Raw genomic sequence first — 26,378 nt, 5'->3', positions numbered from 1 at the left:
TTTTGCGGCGCTGTAGCTCTATCGGTTCCCGAGATAGCCGTTGGCAGTTTCCAAAATGTTGAAATAGTCAACATTTTACCTTTGGTGACCTCTGGTGACCTGACCTTTGACCTGACCCAAAAAATGACCGAAGTGTTTTCGTCCTTATTTTTGACGTTCTTTCGATTGCCGCTTACCGCGTGTCGCTACGTGGCCCAGGAGCCGAGTTAGAAGGGGGGTGTTCAAACACCCCCCCGCGGCCCGGCGCGGAATTTCAGGGCACCGGCCCGGCGCGGGTTAACTTCCCGATCGTCTGGTTCACCGAATCAGTATGACGAAACAAGGAACTCAGACGGCGCCCCCTTATTCTGCCTCATCGACGGTACCCATTTTTCCAGAGCATCAGATCCCTTATAATTGGATCAGAGGCAATGGGGCGAACCATGTCGGCCCTCAAACGATCTCGGAGCTACCTGGTGGGACAAACAAGCCTGGCTACACCGGGGGCATCCGATTGCTCAGTCTGACTCCAGCGTTTTCACTGGAAGGACATCTTCAACCGCTTTTGTCCGTAACGCGTCATTTCGCGATCTTATAGTATACTGGGTATCTTCTGATACAAAGCTTCAGTCAACTCTTTTCTACCGTATATTGCGATCATCTCTCGCCGCTGATCACACCAGCCACCATGGCTCTGCCGCCGCCGCCGCCGTCGTCCCAGACGATGAACGTGAACCTGGAGTTCTCTCTGCCGGTGGACCTGGTGTACATCAGGGACGCCGATCAGCTCCACGCGCCCCTGGCGTTCGTCGCGCCCCTCGCGCTGGGCTTCGTGTTCATCGCCAAGGCGTTCGCCGCCGCCGGACCGCCGCACGCCGAGGTGAGTCTGTGCTCTGAGCTGAAAGCTAGTCATCTTAAAGTTCAGTTTGACTGGGGTAAAAATATACATCCCTCCATCGCTCAAGCAAAATAATTGCGAAAACCAATTGTTACTTGGCTTTCTTTCATCGAAATTATTACTTTCATTAAAATCATTACTTTTCTGCCGAAATAATTTGAGATTATTTTACAAAAACACACCTTTTAAAATTGTAAATTATTTTACATAAGTAACATTTATATAAGTAAATACGTTTTATTTGTTTTTTTTTTCAAAATTGATTTCGATTTTGATTCTGAGGAAGGTTTGGGTACAAAGTAATATCCACATACACCTCACTTTTTAACTTTCAAATAATATCGAGGACACGGTCCTCGACAGGTCCACGGTGGCACTACCTAACATTAAAGGTAGTGTGCCAGCTTTCCTGGACCGTATGGAGTTAATGGCCCAGATAAGGAGAACCGGATTTTTAGAACTTATCCATACCTTCAATACTCATGGAAACGTTTTAAATTCTTCAAATTTTGAGTACCCCAGTGCGAAATTCGCCCCGACGGGTTGTCGGTCGTACCCCAACCACATTTCACACCACTATGAACAATAAATGCACACACTGAAATCGCTATTACCGATATGCTCATCCAATCAAGTTTCGATAAACCCGTTCATCATCATCTCCTGCGGTTTCGAACACGCCTGTTAGGTGGTGCGGTAGACCGCGCCCAAAGCCAGGGCCCCGGTAACGTGCAAGGTATAGCCGAGTCGGGGCAGCGTGCGCTGACCCAAGCCGGGGCCGCGCGTCCTCCCGGTGTCATGTGATAGCCCGGGGCTGCCCGCGGGGATGCGATAGACCGCGCCCAAAGCTGCGGCCCCGGCTTGGGTCAGCGCACGCTGCCCCGACTCGGCTACCTCACGTTACCGGGGCCCTGGCTTTGGGCGCGGCTTCTGTTCATACTTTGTGGTGCGGTGGTGGTGCGTCGGGCCGCGCGCTCTGACTTCGGCCAAGAAAAATGCGTCAGCTGATCATTGTCATTTCTGCCACTTCCGTGTGGTGAAATGGGGTCATAACTTAAGAGACGGCTTTTTCATATCAATTATTTTACATAAAATCATATTTCAAACCATAAATAATGTTCAACAGCCAAATAAAAGAAACAATACCAATACAGGCTTACAGTTTAAGGCTCGACATTGTGTTGTCTACGATTAGACAGCTGATAACTCATTCCCGTACGTCGTAACTCTATAATGACCTTTGCTTATTGTCACATGTGTGCCGCATTCGCAATTGTTGCCGACGCCTGTTTGCAGGTCAGCCCATTACCTACAGTTGTTATACATATCGAAAAACCGATAAACTTTTAGGCGAAAAAGGCACTATTCCAGGCCCATTTTTGATTTTTTGCGATATTAGGTAAAAACAGAAGCTTCTTATCCTAGGAAAAATAAAATGGGAAATCTTTCAAAGGTGGCACACTACCTTTAATGTTTAGATAGCTTCAATAGCAGTCTTTCGTGTACGAAAAGTGCTAGGCTAGCACTTCCATTACATATTCAAACTCGTGAATGCAAAGTTGATTCACCGTCTACCATGTCGCCAGCGACGCTCGGACACCGGCCGTCGGAGCCGTCGGGGCGTCGATTCCGACGGCGACGGCGCGGGGCCGGACCTGTCGACGGTGCTGAACCAGCTCAACATCCGTGCCCCGGCCTGTCAGGCGCTGGTGGTCTGCGAGACCCACCGACTGATTGCCAGCCTGCCGGAGCCACTGCTGCACCACTACAGACGACTCAGGTGGGCATTGGGCAATCAGGCGGCCAAAAATACTCTGTACTGCCCGCTCAGGCACGCAGTCTATTTTCAAAGCATTTTCAGACTGTCTTCAGTAAATAATCGTAATAAAAATAATCGTAAGTGATTGTTAAACTTAATCGTTAACGCAATGATATAAATAATGCATAAGGATTTTGGGGTATGTTTATTTCAATGCATCGTTCATTTTATATAACGTATTGCCTTGTAATAACGTGAGCCGTAGAGGATTAAATACATCAGGGATGTCGCAGGGCTCAAAACGGTTATTGAGTCATGCTTCTTGCCACCGACCACGATTTCTGCCATGTTCTGCACTGTCTCCAGTGCCCCGTTGACAAAACCCATCGACTTTCCCCGGCAGCGGTCGCCTGCGAGGGGTACATCACTTCAGCGGCTCAGCCACCCTTGGTCTGGACAGGGGCGACTGTCGGGCACGGGACGGAGAGCGCTGTAAAAAGACGCCGCTCGAGCTGCTGCTGAACACAGGACTCTTCCGCCAGCGACGGAACACGCTCTGACGTCATATGCTCGTGACGTCACTACAAAGTAACGATGACGACAGACTTATTGAATGTGCGAACATGTAATGAGGTGGAGTGCAAATACACAGTTGTCGTAATGCAAACGTTTACAGCGATGTTCAATGAGCAGAAGCCAATAAACGGCCAAAACTATGTGATTTTGTTGCCGCCAACCTAAGAAAGAATAGTCCAATTTTACACTGACTTTGTACGGGTTTTTCGAACTGGTGACCTGACCTGAAGTGACTGAGACCTGAGTTTTCAGGGGAGGTGGCAAAAGACTTATAGGTTAGGTTAGGTTAGGCCGGTCCCGTAGCTCAGATGGTAGAGCGTTGGGTTCCGCGTGGTGAGAGCACGCGCTCCCGGTTATAACAGTACGGGTAAGAAGCGCGACGGGCGCTTGACATATATGGGCCTTTTGACAGGTATGGTTACGGTTGGTGGCAGGCCGTAGCCAGGCGAAGTCAGTGAGGGGACCGGCCGTGCGCGGCTATGTGCGCACGTTAAACTTTGGACTCTAAATTCTGCCATAGAACTGGAATTCGGAGGGTAGAGGGCAGGGTCACCGCAACAAGCTTCGCTTAGCGGTGGCTCTGTCCTTGTGAATCCTTCCTATCAAAAGGTTCGTACTAAATTTATTTAAAAAAAAGGCTGCCCCAGAGGGTATGTCAAATTTGGCGGCGCCCGTCTTTACGCTATTTGATAAAAGCCTTGGGGGAGCGTTGCATCATGCTATATTTCAGCTTCAATATAACGCGTGCAAAGTGACAAACGTACCGACAAGATCAATTGTTGACAGCTGATAATTTAGGCCAGCAAAGGCATAAAACCTGAGCAAAATGTAATGCCCACCACTCTCGGACGCACCATAGGGCGTCAATGACGAAAGCCAGCCTTTGCCAGAGCGACCATTTCGACACGGCGGGGTCACCAACTCCTTAGCAATGCACAAAAAGTCATAAGCATTGATTACGATTGCTTACAACGTGATAAAATAGGCACCTAGCTTTTCCAGTCTTCTCCTTTCACCAGATCAAACCACCTGACTCAAGTATTGGAACTAATAATCTACTGCACGGCAGTGACAGCGATGAAGGTATGGATGTTTGAGCCAGGCGCCGAAAAGGGCATGGTGTGTCGTGTCGGATGTCATTCGTAAATTGTAATCCCTCGGCTTAGCGCGACACCACGGTGGTTACGTCATAGCCAGTCGCTGTGACGTCATTTCTGACAGGAGATGTCATGGTTAATTCGACAGATACTCATATTTATATAGGTATATGGCCTGATGTGCGCCACGTTGTCAGTTGCAGGCAGGACCAGCGAACGTCAGGTGAGGGCAGATAGTGCCTTATCGAGGCTGGCCGCCGCTAAATAAGTCAACTACCTAAACCTACATGAAACGATACCAGTTATGGTATCTTAACTGTTGTTTCCCAAGGCCGTTAGGTGTCTATGCTTAAGTATTGTTTGCATTTGTGTGTCAACGTTTCATTCTTTAACCTGTTAGTAGAGTTATAGGAAAATATGATCCACGATTTCATGCGTGTGGGGGTCATTCAGCAGGCAACGAAACTTTTTTTTTTACAGCGCAGGCGTTGAATACGAGTAACAGGAAGACAGCGCACACAGGACAAAATGTTTCGCCATACCTTTCAAACGATCGTTGCAATTACTTTCATTTCCTTCTGTGTAGGTCTGCCACCGCCACCGCCAGGTGAGTATAAACGTGTAAAAACAGTTGAATCTTTTACCATCCAAGATAAATGAAGTCTGTGATGACCGAGTCAGTCGTAACGTGTTCTCTCCCTTGTTGACAGATGAGTATTGAATGTGGCATGCTTGTCATTGAAGGTACATGCACCCCAGTCTGTGTCTGCTAAGCATGGTGGCCTGTAGCATGCGCCTATGGGCTATGATGTACATATGTTGCTTGGCGCTGCATGCGATTTCATCACCGTCAGATCGGAAACACTTCTGGTGAGTGATGTTTGTGTTGTTGGGTGTCGTTTGCTTTCGGTCATATCTCTGGCAAAGATAAGCCCTCATTGTCATTGACATTAACCGTGATCACTTCGGCAACTGCTATGCTATGGTTTGCATGAAAACTAGCATGTTTTCCCCCCTTTGTGCTATTGTTTTGCTCGTGCTGACTGTGCACTGCCGTTTGTGTGTTTTCAGAAACCGCTTGTCTCATTCGTTTGTCCTTTACCTGTCTGCTACCCATATCATACCTTTCTACCCGGGCAAACATTTATTTTCTGTCAAAATACAGCATGAACAAGAACAGGCGCGTATAAGAAATCGACGAGACGGTGATGACAGTTTCAGAAGTTTCCATATATAATTGACAAAAATGGATGCAGACAAACAACTAAAGACGCTGAAGCAGACCCGTGCAAGGAAGCTGGGAACACTGACTAGGACAAGACGGAGAGCATTCATTCTGATAGAAGCCAAGGGAAGCCGCACTGAGTTGACAAAGATACTGAAAGAATTGGACCTGACATTCGAAGCTGTTCAAGAAGCTCATGATAGTTTTGCCGACCAGCTTACACAAGAAGAAGACATCAAAACGGCAGTAAAGTACATAGAAGATGTCGAGAAGCAGTACTCTGATGCTGTGGAAAGGATAAGTGAACATTTGGAGGCGAGAAAGGATGAAGCACCTTCAGTTGCCTCAGCGGTGGGTCAAGTGGCTGCCAACTCTGCAGTCTCAGAGCGATCCGAAGTAGCAAAGGCTAGAGAAGCTGAAATACAAGAACGTATCAAGGAGATGGAGCTTTCCCAGATGAAGAAACAGCTTGAAATAGAACAACAGGAGCAAGAGCTGAAGCGCAAGCGTATGCTGCAGGAGGCGGCAGATGCTCGCTCACGAGCCGCGCTGGAAGCGAGTCTGCAGAAAGCAGCGCTTGACGATCTGCAATGGGAACGGAGGAATGATTTTCCGGACCTCACCGAGCAAGATGTTCACGCGCCAATGGCTCATCACGATCAAGGAAAAGAAGCACTCATGACAGGAACCGTTCTCGAGCCTGAGGACAAGGCTTCAAGCAGACGCTGTTGCTCGGCATCCAACAGGAACACACCGAAAGTGACATTACCACAGTTCAGTGGCAATTCACTGGAATGGCCGCAGTGGTTCGGTTTGTTCTGTGCTCTCGTGGACAGTCAGGACGGACTCTCTGATACTGAAAAAATGGTGCATCTCCAGGCATCAGTTATTGGACTGGCAAAGAAGACCATAGCGGGATTCATGTACAGCCCCCACTTGTACCGCGACGCACTCATGGTGCTGCAAGAGAGGTTTGGTCGTCAAAAGGATATCGTCCGTGCTCACCTCAGTACCCTGTTTGGTGCGCCGCGCATCGGCGTCTCTAGTGCTGCTGCTCTGGAAGAATTGTACACAAAAGTCAATTGCACAGTGACAGTTCTCCAGAGTCTTCACTGTGACGGTGATCTGATGAGTCACGAAAATCTGCAACGAGTGGTCGAGAAACTCCCCGCCGATCTCAGAAGGGAGTGGAGCAGACATGAGATTGAGTCGGAACTCAGTTCACCGTCGCTAGCCACGTTCAGCAAGTGGCTTGGGGGACAGGTTAAGATCGCCTTGAACTGCATCGATCCCGTCTCGCATGTACTTGAACGGAGGACATCGTCGAAGAGAGCTACTTTGTTGACAAGTGCTGACCACACGGCGTGCGTCTGCTGTGACGGAACTCACCACCTGGCGGATTGCAGCATATTCGCCGGCTGGTCTGTGGGAAACAGAGCGCAGTTTGTGGCTGACCGTGGACTGTGCTTTGTATGCCTGCAGCACGGTCATCTGATAAGGACCTGTCGCTGGGCTAAGCCATGCGGAAAAGAAGGTTGCACCATGCGTCATCACGAGCTGTTGCATGGCAGCAGTCGTGTATTTCGAAGGCAGTGGCCTGTGGAGGAAGCTCGGCAGCAAGATCATGTCGTCAAAAGACAAACATCTGCAAATGACGCTCAAGCACCAACGCAAGTGGAGACTTCTGTTCATCGCACGGTGGCGACTTCGTTTCCGGTTGACGAGTCCGAGACACTATTGCAGATAGTGCCAGTTCGTATCCACGGCGAGGGCAGCACGTTCGAGGACGTCTTTGCTCTGCTCGACCCTGGGTCGCAGACCTCACTCTGTGCTGCCGATGTGCTGACATCCTTGAATATCACAGGAACACCGAGTGATCTTTGTCTCCAGAACGTTGAAGGCAGTGGAAGCCCTCAGAGCTCACAGAAGGTAAAGCTCCTAGTGAGCCCTCGAAGTGGTGATCAAGTACCGATAGAAGTGTCCGAGGCCTTCTCAGTTCCCAGACTAAACGTGAAGCCACCGCAGATATCTGCTAACCAGAGATGCAGGTGGGAGCATACATTGGACTTGGACATTCCGGACTACAGGGGAGTGGAGATCAAACTGCTCTTAGGTGCAAATGTCATCGAAGCCGTCATTCAACAGGAGGTGAGAATCGGCAGACCTGGTCAACCAGTAGCAGTAAGAACTGCGTTTGGGTGGACATTGACTGGCACGGTCAAGGGTCTGGTCCCAGGACAACTCCGGCACGTCATGTTCATCAGGAAAGCCCCAGTGGAACACGACCTCACGTCTGCGATCGAAGACTGGTGGAAAACTGAGTCGTTCGGGGTGAAGATACATCAGCCTCTAGCAAGGTCTGTTGAGGAAGATCGCGCTGAGAAGATCATGAAGGAGACTACAAAAATGGTAGAAGCAGGAAGATATGAAACAGGCCTCCTGTGGAAAAAGAGTGGTGCAAGACTTCCGGACAATCGGAGCATGGCTCTCCGCCGGTTGCAACAGCTGGAGAAAGGGCTACTTCGTCAGCCGGAGAAAGCAGACAAGTATCAGAAGATCATAGACGGATATCTGGATCAGGGGTTTGCCAGAAGAATCCCTGAAGAAGAGCTACTGAAGTATCATCCGAGGCGATGGTAACTGCCCCATCATGGAGTTACCAACCCTCATAAGCCGGGAAAGCTCAGACTGGTGTTCGATGCTGCTGCTTCCTTCCAAGGCACGTCTCTCAACAGCGAGCTCTTGGTGGGCCCCGATATGCTGCTCAGCCTACCGGGAGTACTGTTACGCTTCCGAGAGGAGGCCGTGGCTATCGTTGGTGATATTGAAAAGATGTATCATCAGGTCCGTGTGATTCCCGACGATCAGCCTGCTCTGAGCTTCTTTTGGAGAAATCTGGATCTCACGAAACCTCCAGATGCCTACAACATGACGGTGACGATTTTCGGAGCTCGGTGTAGCCCAGCTTCAGCCAACTACGTCTTGTGTAAGACAGCCATGGATCACCAGGAAGATACAGTCATTTCCCGAAAGGCAGCGACGGCCGTCCAGCGTAACGTCTACATGGACGACCTACTGAGAACAGAGAAGACAGTCGCAGACGCAAAAGCACTGAGAAGCGAAGTAACGAAGCTGGTATCGAGAGGTGGGTTTAGGCTCACAAAGTGGCGAAGCAATTCGGAGGAAGTCGTCCTCGACGTCCCAGAGGAAGAGAGAGCGGGTATGGATGGACCGACGGAGAACGTACTCGGATGCCCGTGGAATTCGGTCGAGGATACTCTGGGTGTTCGATGTGTTGAAGTGGAAACCTCACAGCACATCACGAAGCGGCGCGTTGTTGCTATCGTTGCCCGTCTGTTCGATCCCATGGGTCTTGTGGCACCGTACTCTCTGCAAGCGAAACTACTCGTGCAGAGACTTTGGGCGCGGGGTCTCGGATGGGATGAGCAACTGAATGAGCATGAGATGCGCATTTGGCGCGCATGGGTGGCCGAATTGCCTCGTTTGAGTGACGTGGTTGTACCGAGATGTTTGCATCCGAACCTAGAAGACGATGAGCGGAGGTACGAGATGCATATATTCTGTGATGCGTCGGAGTCGGCCTTTGGAGCGGTGGCGTTCCTCAGATCAGTGCAGCTTGGCGGGACCAACGTCATCTTCATTGCAGCGAAGACACGAGTCGCGCCTTTGAAGCAGCTTTCAATTGTCCGCCTCGAACTCCAGGCAGCGGTGATGGCTGCCCGACTATCAGAAGCCATCGTGAAGGAACTGACTTACCAGATACATCGGACTGTGTTTTGGAGTGACAGCGTCGTTGTCCTGAAGTATCTGAACAACGAGAGCCGGCGCTTCCACACTTTTGTGGCTAACAGGATCGCGGAGATTCGGGAATCCTCTGATCCAAATCAGTGGAAGAAAGTGCCAACCCATTTGAACCCCGCCGACGCTTGCTCCCGCGGGAAGTCATTGGAGGAGCTGCTGACAGAGCCAAGCTGGCTCAAAGGTCCTGATTTTCTGCGTGAAGAGGAGGATGAGTGGCCAACTCAAAGCGCTGTAGATATCCTGAACTCTTCGGATCCGGAAGTGCGGACCGTCGGTGCTACTAGCGCCAGAAGTGCTTCAGGAGAGTTCCTTCCGGATCCAGCGAACTTCTCTTCGTGGTTGAGGTACAAAAGAGTGGTCGCCTGGATGATTCGATTCATCCAAAATCTCCAGTTGAGGCGAGAGGCCGGGAACCAGCAGCTCATGACGGGGCCTCTGTCTGCTGCTGAACTGGAGACGGCGGAAGCAGTCATCGTGCGTGAAGCACAGAACAGACATTTCGAACATGAGATTCGGAGTCTGAGCGCAGGAAGTCTGGTGCACCGATCGAGTCGGATCAGGAACTTGTCGCCGTTCCTCGACAATGCGGGTATTCTTCGTGTCGGTGGGCGACTAGGCAACGCCCCTCTACCGTTCGCTAGCCGACATCCGGCGCTCTTGGCATCAGAAGACCAAGTGACACATCTGATTATAGCGGACGCTCATCAGCAAGTGTTCCACTCTGGAATGGAGCGCACCCTCACGGAAGTCCGACAACACTACTGGCCGTGTCGAGGAAGGTCGCTGGTGAAGCACGTGATCCACAAGTGCCAACAGTGTAAGCGCAGACGCTGTGGTCCGCGAATCCCGAGAATGGCCGACCTTCCAGCCAGTCGGTTCGATGAAACGCGAGCATTCAACACTGTCGGGATAGATTACTTTGGTCCCATGGAAGTGAAGAGGCTTCGGAAGATAGAGAAGCGGTATGGCGTGTTGTTCACATGCTGTGCAACAAGGGCTGTGCATTTAGAACTAGCTCACAGTCTAGACACAGACAGTTTCCTGCTCGCCCTGCGACGATTCATCGCTCGTCGCGGCAAGCCAAAGCTGCTACTATCTGACAACGGGACCAACTTTGTCGGGGGAGAGCGGGAGCTCAGAGAATCATTAGCAGAGTTGAACCAATCGAGGATCACAGATGAGCTCAGCCAGAAAGGAATTGAATGGAAGTTTCTCCCTCCTGGAGCTCCACATATGGGAGGCGTTTGGGAAAGGCTAGTGGGGAGTGTGAAAAGAGCTATGAAAATGGTTGTGGGGAACAGTTGCCTCACAGATGAAGTGCTCCACACTGTGCTCACTGAGGTGGAGTCGATGCTGAATGGTCGGCCCCTCACATATATCAGCATCGATGGACGGGATCTAGATCCGCTGACACCTAACCACTTGCTTCTGGGCTGCGCGAACGCGAACCTGTCTCCAGGGAGATTTCAAGATAAGGAAGTCAACAGTCGAAAGCGATGGAGGCAAGCACAGACTATAGCGGACCACTTCTGGCGCAGGTGGCGTCGCGAATATCTCCCTTCGCTGATGGCTCGGAGCAAGTGGCAGGAGGACACGAGAAATGTGACAGTTGGGGATGTAGTGTTAATGGCTGAAGAGAGCGCTCCCAGAGGTTTCTGGCCGTTAGCGCGAGTTACTGAGGTGTACACGGGAGAAGATGGAAGGGTTCGTTCAGCTGAGCTGAAGACGGCATCGGGAGCGATCTATCATCGCCCGGTAACCAAGATATGCGTATTGGAGGAAGTTGAAGGTTGTGATGGGGAGTAAGAGGCCCGATTTCCTCGTCCTGTACAGAAATGTGCTGTGCCTCGGGCTGAGCTTCCTCATCCGTCTATCACTGCCCAGCCCCGATTCCCACCTGTCACGCCTTCGACGACTGAGACTGGCGATGGTGGCGTCGTCTTCGGCTGGAGCGGCTCCGAGGGCGGCGCTGATGTCGTCATCTGGGGCGGCGGCATCTGCTATTGGGACAGTGCTTCCGGCCGGGGTGCTACCGGCGGTCGTGGCGCGGCCTACTGTCGCGGCGGGCGCTGCCGTCGCGCTGCGGCTTGCTGTCGCGGCGGGGCCTGCCGTCGCTGGACTCGGAGCGGCGCGCTGCGGCGGCGGCGCGCTGCGGCAGCGGCGCCCGCGTTTAGAACGCTTGCGACAGTGGACACTTACAGAGTGTTGCGTGCGTTCAGAGTGGCGACATTCAGCGAACGAGTTCATCGTGAGAGTGACTTTTACCGACGGTGGCTCGTGCACGCCACCTGAGCTGTGGTGTCGAGGCTGTAGCTCGATACGGGGTGATTAGTAAGCTCTGAAGACTGTACCTAGTTTCGAGCGGTCGCGGAGCTGACTATAGTGCGATACGTTGATGATCGTGTGCATCATTGCGTTTGTGTTGGCTGTGAACTTTGTGTTGGCAAGGAACTGAAGGGTGCTCCGCTTCCCAGCTGTCAACATTTGACGCAGATGCAGTTGAGCGATGTTGATCTGGAGTGCTTCAGATAGAAGTATTGTATTCGGTTTAGTTGTGTTCGCTACGCGAAAACGAGGGGGAGGAATGTGATGACCGAGTCAGTCGTAACGTGTTCTCTCCCTTGTTGACAGATGAGTATTGAATGTGGCATGCTTGTCATTGAAGGTACATGCACCCCAGTCTGTGTCTGCTAAGCATGGTGGCCTGTAGCATGCGCCTATGGGCTATGATGTACATATGTTGCTTGGCGCTGCATGCGATTTCATCACCGTCAGATCGGAAACACTTCTGGTGAGTGATGTTTGTGTTGTTGGGTGTCGTTTGCTTTCGGTCATATCTCTGGCAAAGATAAGCCCTCATTGTCATTGACATTAACCGTGATCACTTCGGCAACTGCTATGCTATGGTTTGCATGAAAACTAGCATGTTTTCCCCCCTTTGTGCTATTGTTTTGCTCGTGCTGACTGTGCACTGCCGTTTGTGTGTTTTCAGAAACCGCTTGTCTCATTCGTTTGTCCTTTACCTGTCTGCTACCCATATCATACCTTTCTACCCGGGCAAACATTTATTTTCTGTCAAAATACAGCATGAACAAGAACAGGCGCGTATAAGAAATGGACGAGACGGTGATGACAGAAGTCCTTTAATGATAATTTGTATGAAAGCTCAGAGCTTTGAATTCATTCTTCAATCGCATCCATGCTAGTTACAAACGGAAATAGCGTCATTGCTAGCATTGTTTAGCATTTATACCTTCGAACACGCGAGAGAATGCTTCATATGTTACCTTGCAAGTCAGTTGTGCATAGCTTGAACAGACGGCAACGATAATCTAATGCACTATAAACATACAATTAACTGTCGCCAGGGTCGACGACGACATGCAACTTTGGCAGCCCGCCACAGGTGTTCCAGAGTGGTAGTATCATGGAGGCAAACGCGCAGAAATGCTACGAGGCTCGATGCACAAACGGTGTTATGACTATACACAGCATCAGATCCGGTTGCGGATGTGAGTACATTCCTACTACGTACCGAATGGAAAGACTATGCAGATAATGGACGAGTACTTATACGGCCTTAATTGAAAAACAGAATACTAAGAGTAGTGTGTCAGATTTAGCAGCATGATCATCACTTGATTGGCTTGGTGTGTTTTATCAGAATATTTAGACTCATAAAATTCTTATCGCAGGATTATTTTCTTTCATAAAATACAAGCGTGCACCAGATGGCCGTCGTAAAAACGGCTAATATAACTTCACTGCCTTTGTATAATGGTTGCTATTCTTTCGCAGGCTGCAAGCAAGGCAACAAGGTGTACGCTCCTGGCGCTGAGATATTTGCGGGAGGATACAGAAAGAAGTGCCAGTCGGGTGGTAGCTGGCTATACATACCGTTACCGACAATCAGTGCAGGTGAGCATGCTCGATAAGACACGTGCACCTGAAAGAAGGTATATTGTTACCACGGCTGCATAACAAAATGATATCAAACGTTAATTTATCATCATTGGGGGCGACATTTTAAATGAGGCAAGGTAACCAAAGGTAATGTGGATGTGTAAATGATAACAATGAAAAGGATTATAAATCGATCGATCGGTGTCAAATAATGTTTCAAAAGAAATAACAACATGTAGTGTTTTGGTTTCACCGTTCTTCAGTGCAATCGACATAAGATAACACTACCTTAACCTTTTCTAATACTTTCGGCTAAACTCAGGCCACTTGGAATTGCTGGAGCTATAGGGTTTCGGAGTCGAGGTTGCGTTGTTTGAACGCTACGAGGCTCTGACTCCTACTCCGAAACCCTGCTTATGGCATGTTGGTTGTTGATATAAGTGAAGTGTGGTAATAATATAATATAGATAGAATAATTGCTTGTATATCCTCCATTGAAATGCTTTGAGTAATCTTTTAGAAAGTCCAATAACATATAAACCAAAAGGACAAGTGAATATGATGGCACCATGTTAGCAATGCGTTTCATATGCCAGCTGACAAAATGTTTTCATTTCAGCAACAATGCATCAAGATAAAACTGTATACATCGAAAGCCTGCCAGCCGGCCGCAGATGAGGCAGTCTCTTGGCCAGCTGATTCCTGCTTTTTTTCCTACAGCCTTCCATCCGCAGAAGAATGGAATCTTACCAAAAGTCTCCGTCCGCATAGTAACTTAACTGTTTCATCCACCCGATCAATGTTTGAATGGAAAATACATGCAGATGAAAACAAATAAAACAAGATCCTATTGGGTGTTTTTGATGTCGAATACTCACACACAAAGCGTTGTGCCGTGCTACCGAGCCTGCCTCATTCACTCATCCGGCTCCTAGCAATACATAAATACAATACATACATTGCTTGATAAACTGAATTTATTTCATATTTTATGAAGCATTAGAGCTTAACAAAATGAAATGATTACTCAAGCTCAAGGCTAAATTAATCTCGGATTAGATCAATTGAGCAAAAGAAAAAAGAACAGCCCATCTCAAAGACGCTACTGCTTTCAACAAAGAGGGCAGTGTTAGAAGACTATTTTCTCCTAACGCACGCCTGCTGGGCTATTCAGCCCCATGCGCCCCACTGGGGTTGACGGACTCTGCCCCCTGTCTAGCTAGCTTCCGAACCGATGGTCGTAAAAATGGGGAAAACGGTAATCGAAAACTCTCGACGAGGAACGTCTTAAGAGCGATTTTTTGCCTAAGATGGTGAGAGGTCAGGTCAAGTTAAAGGGACCCTCCCACCTTAACATTAGTTTTGAGTTGAGATAGCCAAGTTTGCGGCCAGGCTCAGAAACCACCATTTACCCTGGTCGCAACCCCCGCAGCTTTATGGTGTTCAAGAAATTTCTTCCTTTTACTTGCAGGGTGGGACCAGCGTGGTCCCTATCTCTTAACCATTACGGGAATCTGATGACGTCATCAGGCTTTCGAACGTCCGTTAAATGTTTGACTAAAACGTTTTGTAGCACGTGGTGGTATATGCTGCTTTGCGCGCAACAAATGCCGCACTTTCAAATAAAGTCGCTAGGAACAGCGGAGATCCCAAAAAGTAAACAAAAGTAAAAGTCTAATATCTTGAAAACCGGTGAATATTTTTCGATGAAATTTGGTAGATATTCGTTTTTACTCTTTCTGAACCGAGCGACATCACTTTCATGCCAATTCATTAACTTTTTTGAAGGTGGGAGGGTCCCTTAAAACAGGGGACAGAATCTGTCCCATCACTCAGTTGGTAGAGCGCTGGAATACCAGTCGCTCTCCGGCGCTCGACATTTGACTCCTGACGGGAATGATCTGCAGTTGGTGGGAGCAGCCGGCAGCCGCAGCCGGTTGAAGTCAGTTGAGTGGGACAGGCGGTTTAAACGCCGTGTCCGGCGTTTAAGGGCACGTAACTCTTTGGCATCCTAATTCTCCCGTTACTGGGAATCGTGCAATCGAGCAGTTAGGGGTCGCGGTCCACGCAGCAAGCTCTGCCTAGCGTAGACTCCAGCACTGTCAATCCGTGCATTCAACCATTCGAGCTAAATTTATAAGAATACAAATACAAAGAACAGGTCAAGGGTGAACTATTATATATAATGTGTAAGACATCTAACTTTGTACCGTTTTGTCCCCTATGTGAAAAAATACGTGAAACTGCCTTTCGCCTGCTAAACTGTGCCTGATATTAGGCATCCGGGATCAACTATTTTGTCTCCAGATAACTTTTAAAAAATCGTGCGCTTTTCCGATCAATCAAAATACACCGGGAGGTATGGGCAATAGCCCGGGAGGCATGGGCCGGTACCATGTTTCAGATTCTTTTCTCGACATTGAGAACAATACTCGTAGCTGGGCTCTACTTTGAGCTCTCCAGGTACCGCATTAACGGCCAGCAGCTTACTTCATGGAGGTCACTTGGGCACATATGCATTTTGGTAAACTCTAAGCTTGTTCCATGAAATAAGACAAATAATATTTTTCTATTCGAATGCATTTTGTACTTAAACTTTCGACCTTGTGCGACAAAAATAAAACTTATTGAAGAGGACATTCAATGAAAGCATCATTTCATTGATTTAGGATCAACTGGGTGGGTGGCCCGAACCTCCCGGTTAGGACGCCAGAATGCGCGTAGCATTTCAGCTCATAATCTTGCAAGAAAGCTTCAGATTGTCTATCCAGTCTTACTTAGCATGTTCTAAACTTTATGTTAGCGATGGCCTGACATAATAAAACGAGCCTCGTTCAAATTGATTACGAATTTTCTGTATGTACCGTTTTTTACTCGAAGAGGGCAAAAACGCATTATCACCGCTCATTGCCAAAGAAGACTGATAAATATTTTGGAAATCACGTGGGTTGTATAACGGAATGGCTGTGCTACCAGTTTACGCGATCGAATGTGTAAAAATACGCGACACTTTTTCAAAACTGCGATGGCCCATACCTCCCCGGGGGCCCATACCTCCCGGGTCTCCCCTACATCACTTTAGCGGCTCAGCCACCCTCGGTCTGGACAGAAGCGACTGTCGGGCGCGGGATGGAGAGCGCTGTAAAAAGTCGCCGCTCGAGCTGCTGCTGAACACAGGACTCTTCCGCCAGTGACGGAACACGCTCTGACGTCATATGTTCGTGACGTCACTACAAGATAACGATGACGACAAGCTAGTTGGATATGCGGCAATGCATTGATGTGAAAGAAAATACACGGTATGATGAATGATCAACTATTATATGTATACGGGTGTAGGAGTATGCCAAAAACACTCACGTTGATAAATAGATATGATTGAGTTTTATTCACGATCGATGGCAACACAAGTCAAATTCCTAAAACCAGACGTTTCGAAACCCGTTTCGAAACCATCGGGCACAGGTTTCGAAACCTGTGCCCGATTGTCGACTTCGAACGATTTATACCGATTGTTTTTGATACTATGTGTTTTTAATTTAATCACTAGTGTCCACTGACGAAGGCACCCTGTGGCCGAAACGTCTGGTTTTAGGAATTTGACTTGTGTTGCCATCGATCGTGAATAAAACTCACTCACGTTGATGTTTTTAATATCAAGCGAGCCTGACTACAGATCCTAAGTAATCTCATGCGACACTTGATTTCAGGAAACCATGCGTCGAATAAATCTACGAATTTTTCAGGGACGTCGGCACCGTCTGATGTTAGCTGACATTTCCGACCGATCTGTAGTCACGAGGACTGCAGTGCAAAACCTTTGTGACGCATTACCAGCGAGTTAATGGCGGTGACCTTTGTCAGTTGGCTGCAGATCGATACAGTCAGGTTGCTGGCCGCCTGACAGGGCACAAAAGGTCAGAGATCCAATTCCGTCAAACGAACGCAGCATGAAGGTGAGCGAGGTGGTTAGGTGTTGGACTGACAGTATATTTCGGACAGAGACCAGGGCCTCGCGTTTCATAAAGCGACCTCACGCCGGTTTTTGGTCTTTATTGCAAATGCATGTGAAGCGATAAAGTTATTTCCCTCCCCCTCTCCCTTCTGTTCTTGCTTACAAGATAAAAAAATTCAACGATTCAAACTATCGTCATCGCCACACCATGCACTTGCAATTCAAGACCGAAAACTGACGTAAGTTACGGACTCTCTTTATGAAACGAGGCACAGGAAATGAATTAGGTTAATATCAGGCCAAGAGTAAGAAGATATTTTCCATAAGGGCTCTAGGTAGGTACTTACAGTCACAAGAGGTAGGTAAGCAACAAAATGTAGAGTCGGACATCATTATAGGCAGGAAAACACTACAAAAAGTCAAGCTGCACCAAACGTCAGCATGCAGACGTCGCATCCTTCCACTCGTTTCTAATTAACTATTTATGAAAAGCGTTGGGGAACTACATGGTTGACCAATTATATCACCCCTTGCGCGATAATTATCACCGCGGCCAGCGTCGGAATAGGGTAGAAATTGATATCAGCATAGTGTGTCCGAAAACTAGCTGTGGCGTAATTTGATACATGTAGGTAGATGACACATGTAGTGTGACCGAAAACTAGTTTTTGCCGGTCCCGTAGCTCAGTTGGTAGAGCAGTGGACTCCGCGTGGTGAGAGCACGCGTGTCCGGTCATATGTATAAGGGGCATTCCACGTCAAATCGAACAAAAATCGGCTGTTTTGCACCTTACCATCAGCGATTTCATTATAAATTTGTGAGCGAGTTCCTGTGTCGCCCCGAACATTACATTGATGTTTTTTGCACATTCTGACCACAGGTCTTCTAAATATAGGGCATCGAATTTTTACAAAATGTTGCATCTTTATATTTTTGAACGACCATAACTTTGGTTGTACTTGCTTGATTTGAATGAAATAAACCTTACTGTTTAGGTAATTTCTTAAGCATTTGTTAAGAATTGCACATACTTAAATATATGACCTTGAAATTTGCTTAACTCTGTTCTTCAGCACAAAAATTGAAATAGCAAAAAACACGTCACCTTCGATTTGGCTAATTTTCATATATTTTATTGCCTACCATATTTTTAACAGCCTGTGAAAAAATTAGAGTGGGCCATTCATAAGTTTTGAAGAAAATGGCACATATGCAAACGTATGTTAGCACGCGCAGTGGAGGGGGAAGAGTGAATTTCGCCCCACCCCTCCTGTTTTTCGCCAATATCTCATAGTATTAATGCGAAATTAATTATAGCTACCTGTCCAAAATTGAATTGCACATCTCATCGTGCAAGCAAGAAGAAAATCGGTTCACAACTGGTCTAGTAATAGCGGTGTAAAGTGAACATCCTGTCGCAGCGGCGACGCGGCGACTCGGCAGCCGGCGCCGACCGCTAGCCGCCGCCTGAATTGTAGACTGTGCCGGGACGGAACGGAACGGTTCCGTATTTACATCGCGCTTCTTACCGCTGATTACCTTCGATTCGCGTCAAATTTTGTGAGAAGACTACGAAATGTACAGGCAATCTTATGGTGTAAGAATTTTGAAAATCGGTTGGTAAACAATTGAAATACGTGTAAACACAAAATTGTGATTGCTGCGTTTCCCGCGTCGGCCGATCCCGCCTCAGCCGGCGACATGTTACTCTTAGCAGGTCTCTAACTGCCATATTTATTATTGGATTAACTAGAAATTCCCCATACATACTCAAAAATGTATATTCTTTCGTATAGTAAAGATAAAAAGACGTGAAGATATCGTTGCGTGATAATGGTTTCGTTGAATTTTTGGCTTCATGATGCATTTCCACACGGCTCAAAATTCACCGCAAAATACCGTTTACCTGAGACACTTTTACTGTGGAACTTGAATGCTTGACTACGATGACCATGTATTTCCATTCTCGCACAGTTTGGGATATCACTAATCAGCAATCATTCATTTCAGAAAGTGTACACAAGCAAGCATGTCTTGACTCTGTCTTTGAAGGTCACGCGCGGTTGTGTGATGTTGATGCATGAAAACGGCGTTTGACGCGAGAGTTATGAATGGCCCACTCCAATTTTTTTCACAGATGGTTAGGAACATTGTGACGGACATAATATGTAAAAATTACCCGAATCGAAGGTGACGTGTTTTTTGCTATCTAAATTTTTTTGTTTTAATTCAAGGTCAAATGCACTTCAAGGTCACTTCAATTTAATTTTATAATTAAAAATTAAAACCTTATCAATTGCCTACAAGACCCTGTTAATATCATTTTGATACCAGAAAAGGAACCAGAGTTATAGACATTTAAAAATTGATGTTTGGCATTTTTGGCTATATTTGATGACCTTTATCTCAGCGATACTTTATCAAATTTCGAAAATATTCTACGTAACTCAGTTTTGAACCATGCCCAGTCTGCCTACAAATTTTCAGAAAAATCGAAGGGGATGACGGATTTCGGTGTTTGATTTGACGTGGAATGCCCCATAACCGTCCGGGTTCGAAGCGCGACGGGCGCGTTGACATTTGTGGGCCTCCTGACAGGTATGGTTGCGGTTGGTGGCAGGCCGTAGCCAGGCGAAGTCATGGTGAGGGGATCGGCCGTGCGCGGCTATGTGCGCACGTTAAACTTTGGACTCTAAATTCTGCCACGGAACTGGAATTGCGCGATCGGAGGGTAGAGGGCAGGGTCACCGCAACAAGCTTCTGAAAAGCCGTACAGTTGCGAGTTACCAACATAATTATGTTGAAATAAATACCAAATGGACACGAGTACAGGTCTACCAAGTTATAGATAAGTTTTTTTTTTCAAGCAAATGGAACTTTTGTGAGTGGTAGGTACGGAGGCTGTTGTATACCTATTTACCAAGTGGCAAGTACCTGAGCTATTGGAAAGAGGCACAATGTAAAAGTGGTTAAAAGAAATGAGGAATTATAGAGAGGAAACGAGAGAAAGAGGGAGAGGAAGAGAGCGAGAGAGAGAGAGAGAGAGAGAGAGAGAGAGAGAGAGAGAGAAAGAGAGAGAAAGAGAGAGAGAGAGAGAGAGAGAGAGAGAGAGAGAGAGAGAGAGAGAGAGAGAGAGAGAGAGAGAGAGAGAGAGAGAGAGAGAGAGAGAGAGAGAGAGAGAGAGAGAGAGAGAGAGAGAGAGAGAGAGAGAGAGAGAGAAGTGAGAGGGAGTAATTGGGGAAAAGAGGAGAGCGGAAGAGTGAAAGAAGTCAGCGCAAATAGGCGCGTGTGTCAAAGCGGTGACTTATCCTGTCTCGCTTCCAACAAAGCACGAGTTGGTAGTCAACGTCTACCTACATAATCATGCTTCTCTTCACTGAACCCACCTCCTTATGTAATGACACCTGTCATGGTTGACCCCCGACAGGTATAGGTATGACCTGATACGCACCGACCGCAGTCAGTTGCAGGCAGGCCGCCCGAGCGTCAACCGTCAGGTGAGGGTATAGATTCAAACCAAAGACACACGCATGATACCGCTTATTATATACGTCGACATAAAGGCAAAAGTGCTCGACATACAAAGGTTTACGCTTGAGTGTTAGGCTCGTACTTGTATCTAGGATACGGATACGCTTTATGCACTTTATTTTTCATTAAACTTTGCATGAAAAATAGATTGTAGGGAAAATGTACTGTAATTGCAATCAAATGACGAAGCACTCTGGTGAACAGCGTTATATGTACGATATTCAATGGAATAACTATAGAGATAATAAGATCTCTATGGGAATAACCTTCTCTTTAAAATTCTTAAAATTCTGTTCATTTTTTTAAAATTTTGAACCGGTTATTCCATTAAAATGTACCGTAATATGCAATGCATCGCGAAGGTCTGATATTTTTCTCGGAATGTATCCTTCTTTTATTACAGCCTTTAAGTCGAAGTAGCAGCCCAGAGGCACCGACATAGAAGATAAAATGTTTGGTCATGCTTTTCAAGCGATCGTCGCAGTTCTTCTCGTTTCCTACTGTGTAGGAGAGCCCCTGAAAGGTGAGAGTGCTTACACATTGCAATTAATTAGAGAAGGATTAAAAATATATCATATTGCATAAATTTATAGCACCTCGGTTTATACCTACATTTTGCACAAAATGGCATATTTATGGAGGCGAGATCCGTGAGGTTTTCAGAATTGAGAAAAGTTTATTGGAGAGAGTGTCCCGCAGCGTCCAATGCAACTTTTCTGGATGCTTCTAAAACACTACTAGGTACTAGCTTATGCCAAATGTTAATGCTTCAATGTTATAATTAATTAGATACCAGTAAAACGCCTTTTGGGGCGCCTTTTGCAATAATCCACTGCCCTGTTAATGAATCTATGTACTGCATTACTGCAGGTTCGACGTGCGCTTTCGGCAGCACGCCGCAAATATTCCTGAACGGTGCCATACTTGAGGCTAACGCACAAAAATGCTACGAAGCTATATGCACAAACGGCGTCGTGTCAATCAACAGCATCAGCGCCGGCTGCGGGTGTGAGTATTTCTGATCGTTAACTGTGGCGGCTGATAGTGGAGAACAGAAAAAACCAATGGTTTGAACATAGGTAAATGACAAGCCTAGCACTTAACGAATTAAATGACAAGCCCAACAAGCCAGTCACAGCATCAATCCTATAGCCTCAACAAGTGCAATAACCATTCATAGGTGGTATATACATACTTAACTTTTTGATATGATAATTGATATTCTAAGCAATATTTTGTCTCGCCAGCTTTTGTCTGGAACTCTCCCCATGAGTAACATAAGCACAACTATTGACATATGTAGCCAGCTACGACTACTAAGACATAGTAAGCAGCTGACCTGAGCTGACTACTGTTTATGCGCAGGTTGTGAGTACGGCGGTCGCGTGTACGCCCCCGGCGCAGAGGTGTCGCAGAGGACCTGCAGAGCCCGGTGCGAGTCGGGTGGTTACTGGGTGTGCATAGGGGCACCTGTAATCAGAGCTGGTGAGTTCGGTGTCATATATATGCGTGTGAAAAGGGCTTAATTGTTACAGTTGTTGCAAAAAAGGTGCCTTTACACATCACGCTACCAAATTTAGAAAAGACAACGCGATCGAGCCAACGACACTAATCGACTTCCAAAGGTATCCAGCAAAACAATAAATAGAAGAGAAAAATTATGAGGCACCTTATTTTTGCATTTTGATTCTATCACATCACACCGGAGATAGCTTTCATTTAAATGTTGTCAAACTTTGTGATGTTTTCTTAGGTACGTGAAGTAGAACTCACACTATTTAGGTAGGTTGCATTATAACACCTTTAAAGGCCGCCCCACACTGGAACTCGCATGCGGGTTGCGAGTTTTTGGGTTTTCGGGTTTCTTCAAAAGCAAATAATACAATCTAAGCTGAGTGACCCACACTACCATCTAACAAGCGAGTCTGCATGTTTTTAGCTTGTGAGCGACCTTGCATCGCATTCCAAAAGTTGATTTTGAGTCAACTTTTGATTTTCCTCGCTGCGAGGTCTGCGAGTTCTGCGAGGTTTGCGGGTTTTTCGTTGAAGTCGAATTTTGGTTCGTTGTGCTGGTATTGCGACTATATGTAAGTTTCTGAAGGTGGACCGGCTTCACTGTATTCATGAAGTTACCATAAGGGAGCGGTCTAATTGCTCTATGAATTAGTATTATGCCCGCAAACTCAAAACCCGCAAACTCGCAACCCGCATGCGAGTTCCAGTGTGGGGCGGCCTTTACAGTGTACAGTCTGTCTTAAAAGTACCGCACTGTTGCGCGGTACTTTTCAGACTGACTGTACAGGAAACGCGTTTTACGGTTTGCGAGATGAAAGAGAACCACTGAATTAAATGCACTTCAACTTAATTATTTGTAGTCAGGGGTGTACCTATACATACGAGTAAGGAAATAGATAAAAGGTGAATGATAAATTCAAAGATTCTCTTTATATTTTGATCATTATTATGATGCGGTTCTCATTCGTTGTGCTTCGCAGCATTCTCATCGACCCCCTCACGCATCACGCCTTTCATTTCAGCTACGCCGCTGCTAGAATTGACCGTGGGCGGCAGCGGTTGAGTTCGCCTCTTTCTGGATACCTACACCATCTTTTCTCACTGTGCTCGACGCATTGAAAATCACGGACCTCGCTAATCATCTGTGCAGCTAATTAAATTGTTTCGACCCCCGATGAAGATATAAATGACGGATAATAAAACGGAATTCAATCGGACGTGTTTTAACGACGCGGCTCAGGGTTCTGTTGCCTTATGGTACCACGGAGAAAAAATATTTACTCCGCTAGGTGGGGTTCTGACGTCCCAAATATAGTACCTATATTGGAGTAGATTTTCGCCTTGTTTTTAGTTTTATCCATTAAACTCCATCTTACCGGGTTTCAATACTCCAAACAGTTATGCATGAGGAGTAGGAGAACTCCCAGGCTCCTTCGTTTACTCTGGTACATCAAGTGAGATACTTAAGTTACTCTGTCTCGTCATGGAATACTCCAAAGTTAGTGGTATATGAACACCCATAAAAGGAGTTTCCGAAATAAGGTGTTTGTAAATCCTTCGGGGAGTAAATATTTTTCTCCGTTATAGGTAGAGCGACGTTGTATACTAACGGGTGTGCACTTAGTTTCTGGAAAAAGACTGATCATCCGTATCTTTAAAACTATTAAAGCTATCAAAACAAACTTTCGTATAGTGAATAATCATTCATTTTGGTATGAGCATGCCAAAATTCAGACTAAACCGACTATTTTTTCATACAGAAAGGAGCTTACAACTAAGTCATGAACGCGGAAAAGAGTGGCGGAATTTTCACAAAAATAACAAAAATTCCAGAGAAACAACTTCTCTTCCCATTGGCGCTTTCTAGGTATTGCTAGAAAGAAAGCTTGTGCCATTAGAGGAACGGCACAAGCACGGGGAAGTGCGTGGCACATGCACAGTGTGCAGGTGTGTTGATTCGTGGCGAAAGTGCCCCAGCAGAAGAGGCTCGTTCTGGTAAAAGGTATTCACCATCTTGTGAGCGTTCCCGATACGTTTCCCGTCCTCCCGTTTTCCATTTTTCGAAGAAAAAATTCAAATTGTGATATTGTATACCAAAAAGGGTAGAGATACCATGATCCAGCATTCGGCAGCCGATAAAAGCAGCAGAGGAGCAATGAGACATGGATCTGTAAGCCATCATGATAAATGCTCAGTGCACAGACGAATCAAGCAATCACCTGTGGATGCTGGAATTAGATCGCCTAAAAGGGAAATTTTATGTAATGAAGATGGGGTAAAACACCACTTCGAGAGGCAGGCGCTCACAAAATGTGGAACCTCAGCCTGTTGACCACTTTTGACGCAATCTCCTGGTCAGTGGACCGCCAAATCCCCACGTGCGGTATCCAATCTTATGTTAGCCCTATGTAGCCAGTGCCGACATCGATATCTTTTGACAGCAGTGCTTAAATAAAGAAATTTTGTCACATTGGGAACATCACTACCCCAGGAAAGTATAGGTGTCATGATCACACCACAATGCAGTCACTGTGCGCGCGGAGCGCTGGATCTACGGGTCGCCGCACATGTACCGTTTGTGAGTCGCGAAGAGAATCTTCTTGGCATATCTCAACGGCGACCGAATGTGGACTTTTGAAGACAAAATAGTACTAAGGAAGATGTTAAGTGCATATCAGCGTCTATTTGAAGTCCATAACGCGCTATCCATCGCCACACCTGGACATGGAGGTGCCACGCAATTTCAACAGGAGGCGTCTGTATAGCACGTGGGCTCTAGACCGCCTGGGAGGAGAGAGCGCCTAATTCTTTTGACAGCTTTTAACTATTGTTGCAATTTATATATGTGCCAAATATCATCTTAGTCTAAGTTCAAACACTTAAGTTATGGCAGCACAAACTTTTTCCAGAAACTAAGTGCACACCCGTTATACCTAAACACCTTACGTCCCTTGCAAAATTATTCAGATAAAAAGTCGACCACACGCCTGAGGCTACAGAAAGCAACACTTAGCACCAGCATGACAGCCGTAATGCGTGGTGAAAACGAGCCGATTTATTCGCACAAATTATCCACTTGTGTCTGGAAGACATTTTACTTAAGTACCTATATGGTAAAATGTTGCTCCCTGCTGAGTCAGCAGAGTAAGGGAACGAATTAGGATATGATTGATTGAAAGGATTTATCAAATGTACATTTTCACATGGGATTGTTTATTCAAGGATTGTTCAGATCGAAGTTAGATCGATTGAGTAGAGTAGAATAAAAAACGAGGAACACAGGCATAACAACCTCAGAGTTGGTGACCTAGAACAGAGGTGACCCTTTAGTCATGACCTCACTAGAACTACAAATCCATTCACAGCGCCTTACAAAATGATGACCACGGTGGTGTCAAAATCCCGGAGAATATTGTCTTGGTAGCCAAAGTCCAAATAACACATTTTGGGCAATCAGTCTCAGTCCATTCTTCGGCGACTACGGTGCAAGGCCGATACTGTAGAAACTTGCATTTTGTACCCTTGACCCGACCTTGAACTGACCTCTGACCTACTTGAGCAAAAAAATTGGGCTCTTAAAATCCGCCTTGTTGAGAGCTTTCGATTGCCGTTTTCCCCGTCTTTCTACGACCAGCGGTTCGGAATCTGCCCCCCCCCCCCAGCAGGGCGCGTATGACTGAATAGCCCAGCGGGGCGCGGGTTAACTCTCGCCCCGCTGGGGGGCCAATTTGGCCCCCTGTGGTTTTTCCTGAATAGCAAGAAAACGGCGGAGCGCAGCGCAGCCAAATTTTTAGTACCTTCCCGGGCATCAATTTGACACCCTCACACAAAATTTCAAGTCCTAGGTCACCTTAGGTCAGGAGTTATTGAGGTCAAACTGAGGTCATGTTCGAGCAAAAATGAGCAAAAAAAGAAAAACATGAAATCTTGAAACGCTCACAAAAGCTACAGTTATCAAGCAATTTCAAAGTTCTTTATATGGTCATGTAGACAAAAGGCGGCGCTACAAAACTCTTATCTCGGATTTTCAAAAAAAATTGGATTTTGACCCCAAAAATTCAAAAAACTGATTTTTTTTTTAAACGCAACAAAAAACCAAAAAATTTCCAAATATCGA

The 26,378-nt window shown here is 46.8% G+C and overlaps 3 protein-coding genes and 1 long non-coding RNA gene across 4 annotated transcripts; all 4 read left to right on the top strand.

The window, feature by feature from the left end:
- Positions 1 to 332: 332 nt before the first annotated feature.
- On the top strand, positions 333 to 3,297 carry LOC122375547. The gene is made up of 3 exons (XM_043355014.1): positions 333 to 859; positions 2,464 to 2,657; positions 3,040 to 3,297. Exons 1-3 carry the CDS (start codon positions 668 to 670, stop codon positions 3,194 to 3,196), a joined length of 543 nt encoding a protein of 180 aa, XP_043210949.1. The 5' UTR covers positions 333 to 667; the 3' UTR covers positions 3,197 to 3,297.
- Positions 3,298 to 4,979: 1,682 nt separating this feature from the next.
- Positions 4,980 to 8,174, top strand: LOC122375551. Its single transcript, XM_043355020.1, has 2 exons — positions 4,980 to 5,179; positions 5,381 to 8,174. The coding sequence occupies exon 2, from the start codon at positions 5,556 to 5,558 to the stop codon at positions 8,172 to 8,174; it is 2,619 nt and encodes an 872-aa protein (XP_043210955.1). The 5' UTR covers positions 4,980 to 5,179; positions 5,381 to 5,555.
- Positions 8,175 to 9,722: 1,548 nt separating this feature from the next.
- Positions 9,723 to 12,464, top strand: LOC122375548. Its single transcript, XM_043355015.1, has 2 exons — positions 9,723 to 12,147; positions 12,349 to 12,464. The coding sequence occupies exon 1, from the start codon at positions 9,723 to 9,725 to the stop codon at positions 11,160 to 11,162; it is 1,440 nt and encodes a 479-aa protein (XP_043210950.1). The 3' UTR covers positions 11,163 to 12,147; positions 12,349 to 12,464.
- Positions 12,465 to 20,904: 8,440 nt separating this feature from the next.
- On the top strand, positions 20,905 to 23,474 carry LOC122375550. The gene is made up of 4 exons (XR_006255420.1): positions 20,905 to 21,269; positions 21,617 to 21,754; positions 22,112 to 22,231; positions 23,284 to 23,474. It is a non-coding gene; the product is annotated as an uncharacterized LOC122375550 (long non-coding RNA).
- Positions 23,475 to 26,378: the final 2,904 nt, after the last annotated feature.

The sequence above is a fragment of the Amphibalanus amphitrite genome, unplaced genomic scaffold (genome assembly GCF_019059575.1).
Source record: "Amphibalanus amphitrite isolate SeventyFive unplaced genomic scaffold, NRLGWU_Aamphi_draft 001867F_arrow, whole genome shotgun sequence".
NCBI classification, from domain to species: domain Eukaryota; kingdom Metazoa; phylum Arthropoda; class Thecostraca; order Balanomorpha; family Balanidae; genus Amphibalanus; species Amphibalanus amphitrite.
The sequence above is the reverse complement of the archived record's forward strand: the minus strand, read 5'-3'. Positions and strand labels throughout refer to the sequence as shown.